The sequence below is a fragment of the Elaeis guineensis genome, chromosome 15 (genome assembly GCF_000442705.2).
Source record: "Elaeis guineensis isolate ETL-2024a chromosome 15, EG11, whole genome shotgun sequence".
Classification (NCBI taxonomy): domain Eukaryota; kingdom Viridiplantae; phylum Streptophyta; class Magnoliopsida; order Arecales; family Arecaceae; genus Elaeis; species Elaeis guineensis.
The window spans coordinates 61,646,884-61,658,668 of NC_026007.2; the positions used below are offsets into that span (position 1 = coordinate 61,646,884).

The 11,785-nt window shown below is 36.1% G+C and overlaps 1 protein-coding gene across 3 annotated transcripts; it reads left to right on the forward strand.

The window, feature by feature from the left end:
- The first annotated feature begins 999 nt into the window (after window positions 1-999).
- On the forward strand, window positions 1,000-8,956 carry LOC105058149 (cholesterol 22-monohydroxylase CYP90B52). Of its 3 annotated transcripts, none has more exons than XM_073249490.1 (8): window positions 1,000-1,306; window positions 1,395-1,719; window positions 1,820-1,972; window positions 2,647-2,898; window positions 2,994-3,086; window positions 3,180-3,258; window positions 3,348-3,454; window positions 8,187-8,472. In XM_073249490.1, exons 1-8 carry the CDS (start codon window positions 1,080-1,082, stop codon window positions 8,250-8,252), a joined length of 1,302 nt encoding a protein of 433 aa, XP_073105591.1. In that variant the 5' UTR covers window positions 1,000-1,079; the 3' UTR covers window positions 8,253-8,472. The 3 variants fall into 3 exon arrangements, with proteins under 3 accessions (XP_073105591.1, XP_010939273.1, XP_010939276.1); XM_010940971.4 differs by lacking the exon at window positions 8,187-8,472 and adding an exon at window positions 8,479-8,956 and having other exon boundaries at window positions 1,001-1,306; XM_010940974.3 differs by lacking the exon at window positions 8,187-8,472 and adding an exon at window positions 6,900-8,180 and having other exon boundaries at window positions 1,001-1,306.
- Window positions 8,957-11,785: the final 2,829 nt, after the last annotated feature.

The window sequence follows — 11,785 nt, forward strand, 5'->3', positions numbered from 1 at the left end:
TCCTAGAAAGAGAGGGTTGCCAATGAATTGACTTAAATCCTGTTGTGTTTTTTTATTTTTAAAGGTTAATATTCTACTTAAGCAATGCAGATTAACATTACAGTCTTCCTTTTAATGTTGACGTTTTTACTACTATCAAAGAAGGTTAGACGTTTTTCCTACGTCTCTTCTCTGCCTGGGACATTGATAAAAACAAACACAACGACGGTTTGTCCCCAGTTCCTTCTCCTCGGCCTGGTGGGGCCCGCTCCGCCGCATCAATATTTTTAAAAATTTGTAACCAGTTCGCCATGTTTTCTAGCGTTACCGCATCTTAGAAGAAGAAAGAAATCAAACCATAACCACCGTTTTATAGGATCCTTTTGGCTAGATTCCCTAAGGACTCAAATAGAAGGGAAGATGGTAGAGTCAACGACAAAATAGATGAAGAGATTAGAAAATATCGTTCCCATAAGAATAAATTTTTTATATTGCATAGAAAAAAAAGAAATTCATATGGGACCTGAGTTTTTGATTTTTCTTTGAAAAAGAAATTGGAATCTTTTTTCAAAAAGTATTTCTAAAATTAGATTTTTTTTTTCTTTACTCAGGATGTTATAGATATTTTAAACAGTACTTCTAAAATATTAGATTCTCAATCAAATATAAAATATTTTTAAATATATCGTCTATAGTCAATCAAATATATTAAAATTATTTTTTCCAAACAGCATATCTATAAGCATCGGCTTCCAAAAATATATTCTAGTGGAAAAAAATTTTTCCTATACAAACTATACGAGACCTAGCATTGTTCCTGCATAACTTAAGCATGCTGCCCCTTAAACCATATAGCCTTCACCATTGCAAGAAAGCTACACTTTTCCCCCGTGAACGACTATTATTTCCCCTGTCCCCATCCAATTATTATCGGAGATTTTACAAAAAGATTTGGGACTTACAGGCCAAAACCAAACATAGAAGGGTTTTTTTGGCTATTTTAGCTCCAAAGAGGAAGCCTTAAAGCTAGCCTCAGCTTTGCTGCAAAGATCTTACTCCCCCTCCCTCTCCTCCAATTAGAATTAGAGCTAGAGATAAAGATGAGTTACTCTTCTCTCATGTCTATAATAAAAGAGCTACTCTTCCTCCTTCCTCCAGCTCTTGTATCCCTCTTTCTCTACATCAACCTCATCAAATGGATTAAGAGAAAGAAGCCCAACCTCCCCCCTGGAGGTTTGGGATGGCCTTTCCTTGGCGAGACCTTCTCCTACCTCAAGCCTCACCTTGCCACCTCCATGGGCCAATTCATGGAACAACATATATCAAGGTAGTCCAATTCCATTACTAACAAGTAGACAAAAGGTTACATATTGAGCTACTCTTTTCCAAGAATTCTCATGTAGGCTATCTTGTAGGTATGGGAAGATCTACAGGTCCAGTCTTTTCGGTGAGCCGACGATAGTATCGGCCGATGCCGGCTTGAACCGGTTCATACTGCAGAACGAGGGGAGATACTTCGAGTGTAGCTACCCAAAGAGCATCAGCGGTATACTTGGGAAGTGGTCGATGCTCGTTCTAGTCGGAGAGATGCACCGAGAGATGAGGATGATCTCACTCAACTTCATGAGCAATGCAAGGCTCCGGTCATACCTCCTCCCTGAGGTGGAGCGCCACGCTTGGCTAGTTCTTAAGTCTTGGAAGGAGAATTCAGCCTTCTCGGCCCAAGAGGAAGCAAAGAAAGTATACCAGTTATGATAAAGTTCTTGATTTGATTTAAGCCATAAATCATGCGTTATAGATGAGTTCTAAGTGTGTTTTTCGGATGCTTAACCACTTGCAGTTTACCTTTAATTTGATGGCAAAGAATATAATGAGCATGAATCCAGGAGAACCTGAGACTGAGAAGTTGAGACGAGAGTATATAACCTTCATGAAGGGAGTGGTATCTGCCCCACTGAACTTCCCTGGAACTCCATATTGGAAGGCTCTAAAGGTAGGTTGTTGAATTAAAATCCTTCTTTCTCTATCAACAAGAGTAATTGTAGAACAAGACAGCGGGGTGTTTATTGACGAAATCTTTATCGATCGTGTAATTAAATCGCATCATACGAACCAACAGTCCTCTGTTGCATGATTGCGTAATGTCATTTAATTAAACAACAGTGTAACAGCGATCGTGTAGTGGAATGGTTTCTATCTTTTTACCTGAACCATGGTCCTCAGCACATATTTTGCCACTTTTACTGCTTTGCTGTCAACTTCAGAGATTGATTGCTCCACCTGCCATTATTCATGCTAAACCTATTTAATACATAACAAGCTAGAGGCCCCACCTCATAATTAGTCTAAGTTTATTGATGGTTTTTTTTTTTTATTATTATTTCGATTTCATTGATTATACCATGCTGTACACCGGAACCAGCCAACGTTCAATGATTATTTAAGGCAATCCCCGTCCATTACATTATAACATGCAATAATTTAACGACCCATAATTTTTTTTTAAAAAAAAATACTTTACTAGCTAATTATATATCATGGTAATCTGAAAACCATACAGTTTATACATCACTTCTATGTTAGCCTTATCTCTTGATAGGATTGGTATTAGGTCAAAGATTAAGTCTCCAAATGATTTCGTCACTAACAGTGGCATATGTACTACAGTCAAGGTCGACCATCCTTAAGGTGATCGAACTGAGAATGAATGAAAGATTCCAAAAGATGAGCAAGGGGCAAGAAAGAATTGAGGAAGATGATCTCCTTGGATGGGCTCTAAAGCAGTCCAGTCTTTCTAAAGAGCAGATCCTTGATCTCTTGCTAAGCTTGCTCTTTGCTGGCCATGAAACCTCATCTATGGCTTTAGCTTTAGCCATCTTCTTCCTCGAAGGCTGCCCAAAAGCTGTCCAAGAACTGCAGGTGAAACTGGACAATAATCTCACCTTTGTAACATTTTTCAGCTAGGTAGGTCTTTGGAATGATTACTTACAGACTTGTTTTGCTTAATTGTTTAGGAAGAACACCTCCAGATCGCCTGCAGGAAGGGACTAAAAGGAGAGTCTGGACTAAACTGGGAAGACTATAAGCAAATGGATTTCACCCAATGCGTAAACACTTCTCAAGAAACAAAGCTTGGAATTAATGTTTCATTCGCTGACTTCTAGCTTAGCTAATTATTTACAAATATTTGGTTCATGAAGGTTATAAATGAGACACTGCGGCTAGGGAACGTGGTTAAATTCGTGCACAGAAAGGTTCTTCATGACTTCCGGTACAAAGGTAGCTAAATGTCTCCCGGAAATATTCTTTCATGCTTATGTGCTAAAAAAGTTACAGACATATATCCAACGTCTGTTTCCATTTTGAAGGGTATGACATTCCCTGTGGATGGAAGATTCTTCCAGTGTTTGCAGCAGTTCACTTGGACTCTTCTTTGTATGATGATCCTCATCACTTCAATCCTTGGAGGTGGCAGGTTAGTACCATATCATGCATGTTATGCATAAGATTGCATGAGACATATATATATATATATATATATATATATATATATATATAGGCCCAATGTTCTGACATGTCATCTCGGAAAGTTGTATCCCACCAAGAGAAGATGGTCAAATTGCTTTCGTTGTTCTTAATATGAAAGCTACACATGCGTGTGAACAACGTAACCACGCACCAAAGGCAAGCCTCATTGGACCAAAAAATCCGACCAGATTCACATGTTCTTCGTCGAGATTGATTTGATTGATTTCATTGACGGCTCTTGTTCAATGTCCCATGTGCGGGTAATATACACTTCCGTTTCTCCCAGCAAAGTTCTAGACGTCAACTTAATTTGCCGTTTAACTTCAGAAAAGTCAAAGTGCGTGCTCGGTTTCCCCTCATGTGTCGGGGTCGGGCCATGGCTTCCCGTACCATCGCTATTTGCACTCCAAAGCCATCCTCCTTTTTTGGTCGTGAGGATAGGAAAACACCACGCATGAGTTTTTCCTTTTTGAAAAAAATTAACCATCTTTCAAGTTTGCACTATTTACATTAAGATCCTAAAAGCTTAAAAAATATCAGTTAGTCCGTAAAATTTCAAATTTATTACAACGTGCCCCAAATATCTATCTGAATCTAACACTTGTGACAAAATACAAAAGAACCAAAAATATCTTTGATCCAAAAAGACTGCCCTTTATCTCTCATCTACCTATATAAATCTCAGAGCGCACTACCTCCATAATACATCCATCTGCACAGATCTTAAAATCCTCCATTCTCTATCATCCACTCATTTGTACATATCTCAAAGCAATCTTCTCCATCATTCATCCATCTGTATAGATCTTAAAGCACTCTATTCTTTGTTATTTATTTAACAGCATAAATTTTAAAGTACTCCAACCTCAATCATTCATCTATATGTATAGATCTCAAAACTCTTCATCCTCTATCATCTATCTATTTCCACATATCTCAAAGTATTTCATCTTCTATCATTCAACTACCTACATAGACCTCAAAGTACTTCATCATTTATCATTTATTTATCTACATATATTTCAAAGTGCTTTATCATTTATCATCTATTTGATTATATAAATCTCGAAGTGATCTATCCTTTATTATCCATTTACTTGCATAGATCTTAAAGTATTTCATCCTCCGTCATTCATCCGCTTACATAGATCTTAAAGCATTCTTTTTTCTATCATCTATTCACATACATAGATCTCAATGTGCTCCATCTATTTTCATTCATTTAGTTGCATAGATTTTAAAGCACTCCACCGTTTATTATTTTCTATTTGCATCAATCTCGAAGTACTCCATCTTTTGTCATTCATCCACTAGCATAGATCTCAAAGTGTTATTCTTTTTTTCTTTTCTTTTAATTTCCACCAAAACAAGAGTCCCTTGCTAAGTTAGTGGGGAGGGTGATTCCTAAAGTTTATAAAAAAAATAGTTATCATATGATCTTTATATGATAACGATTTGTAATAGAGATAAATAGTTAAATCATATTTAATTAATTTAAAATTTTGATAGCTAATTGATATTTTTAAATTTTTGAAATCTAAGTATAAATAGCTCAAACTTGAGAGAGCGTGTCTTCCTTCTTTTTGTTTTTGCTCTGTTCTTGGCAATGTAAGGGACATGTGGTCAACCTCAGCCTCTTGTGTTTTGAGAAATTTTACAAGGATTTAGCACATGTTTGCATATAAAAAAGATACTTGCTATGAGGTGTCTCCTATTAACCATACATCCTAGTTATGCATGGATCAAACCTTGTGTTGCATCAAAAATATGCTTAAGATGCTTTATAACTTTTTTTTATAAATATAGGTATTCACATCACTAGTTTGATAAGACATTTTGTATGTCTATCATCTCAATCTTTGGAGAAATTATTGGTTAGACCAAATCCACTGTTGAGCTGGTGGACCAGTCTAACCACAAAGCAACATGCACAAAGATGAACAAAAAGAATGCATGTTTATTCGTATTGTTTCATGATTGGATTGAGCTGGTGGATTTGATCCAACTAAAAATTTTACCAACATATGGCAGCAGCAAGATCCTAATTGTCTTACAATGATAATAGTTTAAGTTATTTTTCATCCCAAAAAGAGATAATGATTTGTTTTATTTTATTTTATTTTATTTTTGGCTGCATTACCTGCACATCACACACCAAGATGCATGATCAAACATATATGAATGACATGGGCTTGAGGCTTGATGCATTATGTCTGTGTATTTGGACAATGACGTGAAAACAAAACATAGTATTTGATTGTCAAATAGTCCAATGAGCCTCTGATAATGATTGCACGAACAAATCTTGGAATCAAGCCACCATAGCCTATTCTTTTTATCTCATCCTTGATGTGTGTACTTCTCTTTTTGGTTGGGAACTACTGCAGTCCGGGAAACCATCATTCTATTGATCCTAGGAATTTCAACAGGTGCCTCGTGGAGCAGTACTTGTCAAAGGGATTGTTAGGTGTGACCTTAACCAAGTTATTAGGATTTATGTGTCTTTACTTATATCTAAATAAGTATCATAAAACAAGTGCCTTATATCTAAATAAATATCATAAAGTTTTGAGGATAGATTTAACATGGTAAGCTTCACCATCAAGTGCCTGCCTCAATCATTTACTAGTTTGGCCACTTGCAATAATTCAAGCTAGAGCATGCCATCTGCATGCGAGACGCAAGTTCCTCTTCTTCTTCGTCCTCCTCACTCTCTCTCTCTCTCAAAATGGTGAAAAAGACAATAACTTATTTCATTAGCTGTGAAATAGATTAAAAAAAAAAGGATAAAATTTATTATAAGTATCGGATTTTGAAGGTACCAATGATGAAGATGTGGCACATGGGCTAAGTATAGCACCCTCATGAATCCTGCCCCAAACAAATTGAGGCAGGACATGTGCAAGGAGAACTTGGAAATACTTATGGTCGACATGGCATTCGCCACACAATACGTACTCCTTGGGTGAAGAGGGCAATTGCCACTGGGGTCGCACATCAATTTTTCCATGGGAAAACAATCGAGGAGAATGGGCCTTTCACGTCTCTGACCCTAAAAAACTGGTAACTTTCCAAATTATATTCCTGGAACAATTATGGTGAGACTTCCAATCCATCTCAGCGCTGAGCTCGAAATAGTCTCGACCACCTAAAATTTAGGTGGGTTGGGCTTTGCCAGCCCACGCAATTTGAATCGCCCTGTTTACACATTCATAAAAGGAAGTGGGCTTATCAAGTGAGCCCAACAACGTGTCTCCCACTTATAAGATTAGTCATGGCCCAAATGTTCCTCTAACGAGTTAAGGTTCTCTCTAAACTAACCTCTATGCTCTTGCAAGTTTAATTAATCGATCTCTATTGAAATTATTATTTTCCTCCTCTTGTTTTTGCAGAAGAGGTTCTAATTTGGGCTACCTAACCGCCGGTAGCCCTTCCTAGGATAACTCTAAGCTCTAGGTAAGGAACCATGAAGCTATGGGACACATTTTGGAACGGCCCAATAAAACTTTATAAATATGGGTTGATGAAACATTGTAAGAAATTAGGGGACCGTTTTCTGATGGCCGGTGTAGCTTCACAAGGATTTGTTGAAGGAACATTTTGGTGCGATCCATGCAAATTATAGAAGCAATTGATTAGTAGAATTTGCGACACTAGTGCATCAACTCTTGTTTGTGGTGTGTTGTTCCTTTAGATGCTTCAATTATAATATATAGCTGGCTGTTGTTTAATATTGAGGATATACTTACACGCTTTAAGTGTCACACATTAAAAAGCTGGGTAACAATAAGCTTGGCTAGCTTCTATGGGGTTCGGGATATATCTTTCGCACGCGAGAATGATTGATCTTTTCTTGCGACGTGGTCCATTGGACTGCATCCTACACAGCTCTTAAAACACTCCAAACTTTCTCATTCATAAGCCTGCACAGATCTCAAAGCCATATTTGTATGATCCATCGATTGATTCATATGAAGGAAGATGAATGCGCAAAAGGTACAACCATTAGCCATTTCCATGAGCGTGATGATGTCAATAGGGATTCTCATTGGCGCGTTAAAATGGAATAAGAAAATAAGTATTAGTTACCTCAATGTTGAAAATAAAGTGCTCTAGAATTAGTACTGTACTATTCATTGGCAAGATAAAATGCAAGCGCTGAGGTGTGATGTAATGGTTGTGGGAAAATTATAGTGGCTTTCTTGAACCGATTCTAAATTTATTTTGGTGATAATTAGACTCTCTATTGACCTAACCTAGCACAAACTACCAATAACAATGACTAGAAATGACTACCAAAAAAAAAAAGAAAGAAAGAAAAGACCAGCTTACTCAAATCCAACCCATTTATTATTCATTTTAGGAACTTAGGACATCTAGTTCAATCCCCAAACATGAAATGGCATAAACTAGATCCGAACTAAAGCACGCAAGGTTCTAAATTGCTGCCAATAAGTGAACATAGGACCAACTCTAATACCAAGCCTTGTCCATGAAAGTTATTAAGTATTAGTTGTCTTATCCTTTCTACATCTCCTAAACTTTTTTTTTTAACATTAATAAATATTAAATTATTCAAATAACCTTACTTTTTTATTTTATTTATTTAATTTCCTTTTGTTTTGAACTTACTTCTGTTTGATAATTTCTTTTGCTGAATTTTGAATGTTTGCCTCCAGGAGAATCGTTCCAAAGTGTCTCAATTGCAAGTTTTAATTATGAATCCTATTGCTGAAACCCTTTAACCAAACATATCAAAAAGGAAAGGAAAGGGAAAGAAGAGAGAGAGAGAGGTGTTGAATGAATGTTTTTAATAGCAAAGAGTTTCTTTCTTGATAAACAGACTCAGGATGGTACTAAAAAAACTACCCAAGATATTAAGATTAACATTAATCTTTTGTGAAATCACGTTATCAATACAAGAGAAAGATAAAATTTTGTTCCTTGGTCCTTTTCTTTTTTTTCCTTCAGAGGAGCTCCCTTTGCGAGACAGCAACAAACAACTTCATGCCATATGGCGGCGGGCCCCGTCTATGTGCAGGCTCCGAGCTCGCCAAGCTCGAGATGGCAGTTTTCTTGCACCACCTTGTGCTCAACTTCCGGTGGGAATTGGCTGAGCCCGACCAAGCCTTTGCCTACCCCTTCGTGGACTTCTCTAAAGGTCTACCAATAAAGGTCCACAAAATCACATGATACTCGAGTGGTTAGAGTTTGGAAGACCATTAATTTGGGCTCAACAATAATGTAAAAAATGGAGAAAAAAGGAGCCACGATATACATATGTGCAAGCTTGCATGAGAGCTTTTGCCCACTTTCATGTATAGATGGGCCAACACGAGCAATGGGCTTATGTGTTTGTTTGGCTTTCTATGGCTCTGGCTTGGCCTTTGAGCATTGTTGAGGAAGGATAGCATTTTGGTGATTACAATGTATTAGTCATTTCTAATCAGTAGATAAAGAAGACAAAGAATTATATATCGATCTATTATATATATATATATATATAGACACACACACACATACATACATACATATACATACATACATACATATACATACATACATACATACATACATACATACATATATATATATATATATATATATATATATCCGATAATCTAGAAGGGAAAAATTAAACAAACCCAGCCCAACTAGTCCAGCACAAGAGAATCCTGCCTAGACTGCATATGAGGACTAGCAAGGCCGTAGACCGGCTTCGATGATCCGAGCAGCACTGTGGCCTGATGCTGGGCTGCCGTCCAGTTTCACTATGTTTCGATCCAGCGAACGGCAGTGTTTATCTGGTCTTTGGTACAACGCTGCTGCAACTTGATAAAGTCTCTTATGAAATATGAACACTTCACAGGCCCATTACGATTAATCCATCGATAAATATATCAAATTGTACTACTGCTGCATTGAGTGAAGATTATCTTTTTGCTGTGAATGTGGATATATATATATATATATATATATATATATATATATATATATATATATATATATATATATATATATATATATATATATATATATATATATATATATATATATATATATATATCCCACATTCAAATGACTATGTTATGAGAGACCCTTAGTAAGGCGGCAATAGGTCACATTAACTAATAGTGGAATCCTGCAATTCTCACAGAAATGATTCTTCCTTTTAGGCTCGTCTATTTGACATGTTCTGAGTGAGCAGGAGTTTTTTTAACTTAACCGAAGGTGCTGAACGAAGACATTAATTCGTACAAGGCCATGAGAAATTTCTGAAGGTCATTGCTCTTTTAATCCCAAATATTAAGTGGTACGGTATTCCATCCAAACTGTTGCTTGGTAGTGTTTCCTTTTGTCTTTTGTTAGGAGATTTCACCTAAATTAGCTGTTTCTATGTCAACGAGGCCTATAACTCCATCCATATATGCATGCAGGTCACACTAGGAAAGTTATTTTGTAACTCACTTGAATAATTAAGGGTGTTTATAGTGCGGCTAGTTGGATGGGACATACATCGCTAAATATACAGAAATTTTTTGGATTGCTGCATCAAATATTCGTTCAGGTTTTTTGTATATTTTATTTTCTGATTTACATAAACATATTTTTACTAGATTAATTTAATAATTTCAATTTTATCACAAAAAAAATGGAGAATATTTTGTAAACCACCCTCCCCCCCCCCCCCACTACATTCTTGCTGCAACTCATTGCATGCGCTGTTCTCAAAGCAGTCCAAAGCTCAACCCAAGTGCAATTCATTATTGAAGCAAGAAAATTAAATTTGGATGAGATAGAGATTGTGGAGGATGTAATTATGTTAAACAGAGCAATAATTGGTGCGAGCTACAGGTTTGAACTTTGATGATAACGTGAAGTAATCTTACTGGGCTTCCATATAGGATGCGATACCTGGGCAAAATGGTCTATCATTGCCACGTGAGACGTACAATAATAGAGGCCACCTTACACAAAGACAAAAGGCCAGTCACCGATACATAATAGAAGTATGTGAACTTGATTTCATAATTTATGCTAGCCTTATCTCTTAAGGCATCATTTTGAGTACCTTCCCTCAACTCAGTTCCCGTGAAAGTTTTTATCAATATACACAACATCGACAAATGTATCAAGCTAAAAACAAGCATCAATTAGTTGGGTCAAATAAGGTGCTATGCTCACTGAAACCGTTTTTGGATGAACTAGAAGCAAGAAAAGTCTCCATGACTCCTTAGTAATATTTGCCCATATCATGACGTTTAACATGTTCTCCATATCTACAGCAATTTGGAAAATTGAGTTCCCCACCATTCAAAATCAAACAGAATTATCTTGGCCTTTCCGAGTACGTCTTCAACATGCATGATAATTTTAACAATGGAAAGCTAGACTCATGTACATATAAGTTAAGCTAATAATATTGATATTTTGTTTTAAGATGGTCCCACCTATCATTTTAATTAGAAAATTTTTTTATAATATTCTTATTTCCATAATTTACGTCTAGTTCATGTGGAGCCAACCGATGGGAACGGCTAGTTTGTAGTCAATATTATTGCCTTGCTTGGATATCATTGAAATGTGTTGAGTATGGGACTAAAATATTAGATCTGATCAGTCATTATTTATTAGACCGATGAACACATGTGCGTTATGTTTGCCAATGCTATCAAATTTGATGTCAAAGGTTGTATCATGGGAAGAAACGTCTATCAAAGTGCTTGTCAGCTTCAAGCACAGTAAATGAACATATAATATAGATATCCATCTAGCTGGGGATGGTGGCTTCCTTGTGCTAGGGTGATCACAATTCAACTCTGCTAGTGATGAAAGATTTATATATCATATACACTAGATAATGCATCTATAATATCTTATTATTCGAAAACATATGTGTAACAACATACAAATATGTATGAAAATATTATGTTATAGATACAAAGGTAGACAATCATCTTATTTTTATTAGCTTTTTTAAAAAATAAATTCTATACTTTGATGTTGCATCAAAAAAAAAAAAAAAAGAAATTTTTTTTTTGTCATACCCAAAAACTAGGTAAAGCATACCATGCCAAGATATTTTCTCTAAAAAATTTATGAAATTTGAATTTAATAGATGATTAGAAACATGAAAGATGGAAACCATCTCATCATTGCAGAAAGACATTGGCACCTATTTGGTCACATATTGTTATTACACCATGACAAGCTTAAATGATGTTGCAACTTGAAAGATTGTTATAATAAAGAAAAAAATCTGTCATAATTTTTCATA

What these genes read in the sequence shown, in the direction of transcription:
- LOC105058149 (XM_010940971.4), top strand. Translation starts at nt 1,080, where the DNA reads ATGAGTTACTCTTCTCTCATGTCTATAATAAAAGAGCTACTCTTCCTC. An exon ending in CCCAAGAGGAAGCAAAGAAA is followed by an intron (nt 1,720 to 1,819) that starts GTATACCAGTTA and finishes AACCACTTGCAG; the next exon opens with TTTACCTTTAATTTGATGGC. An exon ending in CATATTGGAAGGCTCTAAAG is followed by an intron (nt 1,973 to 2,646) that starts GTAGGTTGTTGA and finishes TATGTACTACAG; the next exon opens with TCAAGGTCGACCATCCTTAA.